This window comes from Papaver somniferum, chromosome 1 (assembly GCF_003573695.1).
Source record: "Papaver somniferum cultivar HN1 chromosome 1, ASM357369v1, whole genome shotgun sequence".
NCBI lineage: Eukaryota > Viridiplantae > Streptophyta > Magnoliopsida > Ranunculales > Papaveraceae > Papaver > Papaver somniferum.
In genome coordinates, this window is record NC_039358.1 from 200,118,666 (window position 1) to 200,126,771 (window position 8,106).

Consider the following 8,106-nt stretch of genomic DNA (forward strand, 5'->3'; position numbering starts at 1 on the left):
TGTATTAGAACAACACAAGTCCATAAGTTCTGTTCCTTCACAAAATAAGGATATCACCGAACTTTAGTTTACGAAAATAATGAGAAGTCCACAAGTTCGGTTCGTTCGCAAAAATGTTAAGTTTTCTTTGTAACCGAACTCTACCTTTGAAACTTCGTAACCGAACTCTACCTAATTCGCCAAGAAATAAATTTCGTAGTAACCGAACGTTTGCCTAATTGCATATATAATCCCAGTTCGGTTGATTCGCAAAATATATTGAAGTTTGCGAACCAACCGAACTTCTAACACTAGGTTACTTTTAACCTGCAGTTCGGTTGGGAACTTTGTTGCGTTGAAGTTTGCGTACTAACCGAACACACAAGATGTACCCAAATAAATTCTTAAGTTCAAAACCTCCATTAACGGGCGAATTCGGTAACCTGCGTGTTTGGAAAACGTAACCGAACTACACTTTCAGGTGTGTTCGGTTACATGTTCTTGACATATGGTAACCGAACTGACCCAAATCTACATAAAAATTTCATTTTTTTTGAAATTTTGGAGCAATTAAACCAACAATATCTAAGTTTAAAGCCTACCTGGGTACCCAAATACCCTTCCTCCGGTTGTGGTTGGTAAAATCCATCGTTTTTCATGTTTTCCTTATTCATCTTGTCTAACTTTATTCTCTCAATAATTCTACTTCTTTAAAAAAAAACATCTGATTTTTTAATCTCACTAATTATCTTTAACTTACTCATCTCACTAATCATTACACTAACTATTACTAACACTAACTAATCATCACCCAAAATTAATCATGAGGATAATTTAGGTATTAATAGAAATATCTAGATAAGGGGTGACCTAGATTTACTTCTAATGTCTTTACCCAAAATAAAATCATAGTCCCAAAAAAACCATGATCCCCAAGAAATCGTTCTTTTCTTTATATTCTTTTGGTCATAAACCACAAGCCCATTTTGCACCCCCTATCCCGGCTTGTGCAAAATTTTTACACCTCCATTTGTTTCGGCTTCTTAGCAGTTAATGATCATCCACGATCAAATGACAAAATGGTCGCGACTAACGGGTTTTTCTTTTTATGATTAATTTGCGTAAAAGGGGATTATAATGGTTAAAAACTCAGTGAAAGGAGAACATGAATCACAACAATGTATTATCAGAATCTTTAACAGTAACTTGATATGATGACCGAAAAAAAGAAATAAGATCTTTAAATCTTTGATACATAATGAACCCACTAATTTCAAAAGCCATATTTTCAATTACATAATTAAAAGTTCATTATCGAGCAAATTCATTAATAATAAATCTTAACATATATGCCTTCATTTGTTCCATAAATGATAAACTATTTATGAAACTGCAACCATAAATCTTACGACAACATAAAAAAGATATACTAATTAATCGTACAATCAGTTTCTTACATGGTAAATGCTCATAATGCCCTGTCAATTGTCACTAACTTGTGTTTTAAAGAACAATGAATGATGAAGACACTATTTATCATTCAACTTGAATTATGATTATCCCCATACAAGTTATCTCGTGCTTTTGACTCCTGAAAAACACTTTTACCGCTGGCAGTAACATATTCACCAAAGACAATGTTCGTCAAACACCCTCTTAATTTCCTCGAACATCTTAGCATGTACTTTCTGACCCTTTTTTATTTCTCCCCATGAAATTCATCAATTCTGAGATTCCTTGAAAAGATCTACTTAATTTATAGCAAACGTAAGTACGATAGTATGTAACATATATAAGGTCGGTTCAAAACTAAAAAAGTATGTAACATAGGAAAGAAATGAGATTCAAACAAGCTAAGATGAACCATATATTTAGTATAATAGCAGGCATAAAAGATTTTTAGTGAATGGTTCATGCACAATGTATGTCACTAATGAAATTAGCGTGGATAAAGATTTTGAACTAATTTTGTAAGCATTTATTCAACTACGGCATCCTGATGAAACTAACTTGGAAGAAGCTTAGCTTATAGATGTAGAATTTGAGTTGTGGTGCAGAATATAGATCATGAGGTAAGTTTTAGATTACTATTCACAGTGAGAGTCAAAGGGCACATTTTGGATTGCCAAGTAAATTTGAGGTTAAATTGTGTTAATTTTGAGATTGAGGCAGATGTTGGAGTTACTCTGAAAATTTGAGCAGCATCAAATTTTCTTGTCAAAGTCGTAAGAGACAAGTACAGGAATGAGTACAAATTCCCCCGCTTAAATGGCAAGTTGCAGCTGCACGTTTATGCCCCCACTAGACGTTTCGTACATTTGGCAGTTTCCTTGCAACATCAGTAGACAGGAATATTTTTCAAGGGAATGAATGAAAGGATCAAAATTATTGGATAGCTAATTTTTGACTATTCAAAGTCCAAGTTAAGTAGTATTCAATCCCAACGTGTTGAGTGTATATGTTGACCACCCAACCTAAATTCTATCCTCATCTTCTTCCTGTATGCATATAAGGATCCACTTTCACTCATTCTATATTAACAAAATTCATCTCTTTGAGATTTCCAATTCTAGTATCTGATTCTTCCTTTTTTGTCTTCCTTTTTCGTCTCCATCTAAATATCTCTGCTTCTCTATCTCTAGCTAGTTAGCAAGGACTTCATGAACATGGAACAAGTAGATAAATCCATGGGATTCTTTGGTATCTTCAGAGAAGCTTACAAGCTTACAGCTTCAAGGAAGAAGATATTTTCACAAATTACTCTAGTTATACTTCTCCCTTTAACCATCCTCTTGTTGTCTCAATACCAAATTTCCCACTACATCCGAACCAAGACTTACCAGACAAACGATGGCGAACCATCCAGATGGATACTTTTTTGGGTAACCAATTTCCTTTACCTCATCTTCATTCTCTGTTTATATCTCTTCGCTAGTGCTACTATGTCACACGTTGTCGCTTGTTTATATACTTCTAAGGATATCACCTTCAAGAAAGCCATTAGTGTGTTCCTTAAGGTCTGGGGTAGACTTGTGGTCACATTTTTGTGGTGGTTCATCGTGGCGCTTATATGGTCCACTGTGGCATCTTTATTGTATTTCTGGTTTTTCGCAAGTCAGAACGGATTTGAATATAACATTCCTACGACCAAAAATGCGATAGTTATTAGTAGTATATCAATACCTTACGGTGCCGGATTACTTTACATGATCCTTGTTTGGAGCACCGCAACAGTAGTATCGGTGCTGGAAAAAGATTATGGTAGAAAAGCCATGATAAAGAGTATAAAATTGATTTGGGGTAAGACATTGGTTTCTTGTGCCATTCTTCTTGTGCTTGCAATTTTGGTTGCCGGTATACGTTACCCTTTCATTGTGTTCGTGGTTCTTGGGAAGATATCGTCGCTAACAGGAAAAGTATTTTTAGGAATGGCTTGTTATTTGTTGATGATTGTTCTCGTTCATTTTAGTCTTGTCATCCAGACGGTCATCTACTTCGTTTGCAAATCTTACCACAACGAAGACGTAGTGAACGCTGCTCAACACCTTGAAGGTCCTTATGCTCATATAAGTGGGGAGAAAGAGGTTCAATTAGAACCTGCAGCAATGGTTTGATGATGTACAATTATTAACGACATTCTTTTATTTTTTATTGATCGTGGTTTTGCAATTGTGTTGCTATATATAACCATATACCCATTGTAAGCGACTTACAATTTCGAGCGTGATGTACAATTATTAATTTTTGATTGCTGTACTTTTGTGTTTTCTTAAATAAAATCCTTATCAAATGTGATGTCTTTTGTGAAGTTTTTAAGTAATTTTGATCAAAATATACAATCTCTTTGTGGCAAATAAAAGCGTAAGTAATATCACAGAAATTGATTCCATATTATATAAACATTTTACTCCTTTCGTCCCAATATTAATTGACCTATTTATTTTTGAATTTTGTCTTATAATAGATGACCTATATCACTAAACAAGAAGATATTTCTAAAATTATCATCTTAATTGATTATAAGAAATACAGAAAATGCTTTTCAATGGTATGAAATTTGCGAACATATGCATAATTTGATAGGCATATGTTTATATTCGTTACATATGTGTTTTAAAATGCTTTTAAATGACATGAAATTTGCGAACATCCGTGGTGTAGTTTGAGAAAAAATCATTTCAAAATTTCACTAGTTATTATCCATAAGGATATAGTTCTAAAAAATACTTAAAAGTACTTTTTCCCTCTCTTGCCTTAAGAATTGTGCAAACTTGAATTAGGTTATCTAATAGTGAGACGGAGGGAGTATAATTTTGGCCAATGAATCCATTGTGAATTTGGTCCCAGAAAGACTTCACTAGGGATCTTAGAAGGTGGTTCTTGAATTTCACCATTAACATATCCAAAGAGATCAGTGGAGATAAGATTTAGTTCAAACTGATCTCGTCAAAGAAGATATATAATTTCATTGAATCGAGTTTGTTGGAAATTAAATTGGAGATACTAGTAGAAGGAAAGGTGAAATATATGCAAAAACTCTCGGAATCAACAACCGAAGAAGTAAAATTTGTATTGCAAGCAGTCGATGATCATCCATACTTCTAGTAATATGCATGAAAAATATTGAAAAAGATACTAAAATGAATCAAGCCGAACCTAGTGGATGATTCAGTTTCTGAGTGAAGTTCGGCTGATAACTTTTGAGCCGAACCTATGTTTTTTTGAAATTATACCTAGGTTCGGCTGACAAGTTATAATTTCAAAAAAACAGAGATTCGGCTCAAAAGTTATCAGCCGAACTGTTCATCTGGTCAGCAGATCTGGGTTTTAAAAATTCAATTTTTTGGCAGATTCAACTTATAAAAAGAAATTAAACCTCGATAGAAGTTTACCTCTGATTTGAATCACACATTTTTGTCACTTCTAATCACTAAAATCTCAAAAGTCAAAACCCAAACTTTTTCTCTTCACTTCTTCTTCTTCCTCTCAAAAATCCCAACTCTCTCACATAAATTTGATTTTTCTACTAATTCACCACTAATAATTTAATGTTTAATCAATCCTTAAAATTCATAATTAATCAATTCTAATCATAATCATTTACACTGATTATATAAGGATAGTTATGTCATTATCAAAAATGATGGATGAGGGGTGATGTTATTTTATATTTAGTGACCCTACTTTGACATTATCTAGTATGCCTCAAAAAAATTTAGTATGCCTCAAAATAGGTTTCTAAAAAAAGGCTTGGAAGCTAGGGAGAAAGCCATATTAGAGCATTGTTGTGGCAACTGCACTCGAAGCCAAGTCCATTAGTTGGTTTTTGATATTTTCCGGTCATAAAACCCAAGCCCATTTTGTACTCCATATCGAGCCTGTGCAAAATTTTTAGAATCCTTTTTTTGGGCACAACTCCATTTTGGAAAGGGTCATTATTCTTTTTTGGGTGGATATTAAAAGTAATTTTGAGTCACCCTTATTTAGGTTTTATTTTAATAACTTACCCTTGGTAATTAAATTAGTTAGTGTAATGATTAATTAATGACTAGTGACCTATAAATGTACTAAAATTACTTTCGAATGTTTACAAGAAAATAAACTACATAACAGGCAAGCGAGCAACAAGTTGCGCCGCAAGTCCCTTTTGAATTACAAAACCTATCCTCTTAAAAACAAACTCTCTCGAATCAGGTGTCATGGCATTCCTGTGCATGACTTTCTGAACTCTCTTGAGTATTCCAACCGCCTCTGGAACAAAAAAAAAAACGAAAGTATCAAAAGCAAAGGGGATAAAAGCATGTCCATTATCTTACCTGAGGCATCCATCAGTTCTGCTTGGCCAACTGCGAAAGTGCCATGTCCAATACCTACCAACGGAGAAACCCCAGTAGGTCGACACATGTGTGTTTGCCATTAGTCCATTCGACATTAAGAATGTCCGTTGGCCTGAGTGTTGATCTCCCCACAAGTGAGTTTGTCAGAAAGTTGACAGCCTCTTCTTTGTTTGCTGAGAAACCAGCTCTCCAAAGCACATCATGCAACGTATCTCTCACATGATCATGTTTATATTTGAAACCGGGATCCACCTTACAATGGACAGCATGTTCCCCATAAGTGTATAAGAAACCTGTGATACATGCTAGACAACGTGAATCCGAAGGGTACAAAGGAATCATTAACATGTACTTGAGGATGGACCGGTATTCCACGGGTGACATCTTCTGTCCAAGGCCTTCAATCAGAATATCAAGAAGAAAGTCCTGAGCATGCGTTGCTTGCAGGCAACCAAAAACTGATTTCTGTCTATCTGATAACTTATAAACTCTATCTATGTCTTTGACCACTTTACCAAAAAGAGAAATCTCCAGGTTACTTTGTACTTTAAGGGGGGCGGTGTCCTTACTAGTATAGTTGCTAAAGTCATAATCGGGAAGAGTTTCTTGTAATGTCTTCAAAGCCTTATGAAAATTGCCATTCATGTCCTCTAGTCGACTCTCCCTTAATATGTGATCTTGTGGGCCCCAAGATTGCACCCGTGATGCTCGAAAGGCATATTGAGACTCCTCCTTAGCAGTGTATAAACCAAGCCCCCGCATATCTAATAGGTATGGTGGATAACCTCCACTTTAAATCCACAAAGAACGGCCCCCACAAACCACAATACCCTCTACCACCTCTCTCAAGCCTTTATCAAAAATATATGACGCCTCTGTAGTGTAGTCTGGGAAACAAATCCGGAGCCCAAACAGAAGCTTGGAGATGCCCATGCATGTACGTAAGAGTAAAAGTTTACTCTGAGGATCATGGAGCTTGGATAAAGCATTAAGTCTACTGCCTTCTTTGCTCTCCAAATGGCAAGTCCCTTCACAAACCCATTATCAAGGCTTACCGCACCACCCAATAACTTGCACTACAAAAACATGTCGTATTTGTAGGGTTTCTTTAAAGAGGGGCGTCACAAATAAGGGCTATTTGTGTGGGTTTATGACAAACCGCCACAAATACCTAAGTTAGTCAATTTGAAAGTCAAATTTGGTCTGTTTCAAGGTTCCGACAAACCAAAATTTGTGAAAAAACTCTTTGAACTGAATCTGTATGCATTTTCTCATAATTGATCTTTGTAGAAATAATTCAAAATCCTAAAAAAGGTTTGGAAGCTAGGGATGAAGCCATATTAGAGCATTGTTGTGGCAACTGCACTCGAAACCAAGTCCATTTGTTGTTTTTTGATATTTTCTGGTCATACAACCCAAGCACAATTGGTACTCCATATCCAGCCTGTGCAAAATTTTTAGAATCCTTTTTTGGGCACCACCATTTTGGAGGGGGACCATTATTCTTTTTTTTTTGGGTGGATATTAAAAGTAATTTTGAGTCACCCTTATTTCAGTTTTTTGTTAATAACTTTCTTTGGTAATTCACTTAGTTAGTATAATGGTTAATCAGTGACTAGTGACCTATTAACGTACTAAAATTACTTTCGAATGTTTATAAGAAAATAAACTACATAGCAGGCAAGCGAGCAACAAGTTGCGCCGCAAGCCCTTTTTGAATTGCAAAACCTATACTCTTAAAAACAAATTCCGTCGAACCAGGGGTCATGACATTACTATGCATGAATTTCTGAACTCTCTTGAGTAGTCCAACCGCCTCTGGAGCTAAAAAACGAAAGTATCAAAAGCAAAAGAGATAAAAGCATGTCCATTGTCAATACATGCTTTCTCATGCTTTGTTATCTTACCTGAGGCAGCCCTCAGTGCTGCTTGGCCAACTGTGAAAGTTCCATGTCCAATACCTACCAACGGCGAAACCCCAGTAAGGTGAACATATGTGTGGTTTCCATTAGCCAATCCGAAATTAAGAACTTCCGCTGGACTGAGTGTTGATCTCCCCTCAAGTGGGTTTGTCAGAAAGTTGACAGCCGCTTCTTTCTTTGCTGAGATTCTCCCCTCAAGTGGGTTTGTCAGAAAGTTGACAGTCGCTTCTTTCTTTGCTGAGATACCATCTCTCCAAAGCACATCATACAACGTATCTCTCACATGATCATGTTTATATTTGAAACCGGTATCCACCTTACAATGGACCCCATGTTCCCCATAAGTGTCTAAGAAGCCTGTGATACAT

General features: G+C 35.8%; 1 protein-coding gene across 1 annotated transcript; it reads left to right on the forward strand.

Moving 5' to 3' along the window:
- The first annotated feature begins 2,921 nt into the window (after positions 1-2,921).
- On the forward strand, positions 2,922-3,593 carry LOC113357792. The gene has a single exon (XM_026601252.1). The coding sequence runs from the start codon at positions 2,922-2,924 to the stop codon at positions 3,591-3,593; it is 672 nt and encodes a 223-aa protein (XP_026457037.1).
- The last annotated feature ends 4,513 nt before the right edge of the window (positions 3,594-8,106 follow it).

Excerpts from the sequence above, each read along its gene's own strand:
- LOC113357792 (XM_026601252.1), top strand. The coding sequence starts at position 2,922 with ATGTCACACGTTGTCGCTTGTTTATATACTTCTAAGGATATCACCTTC.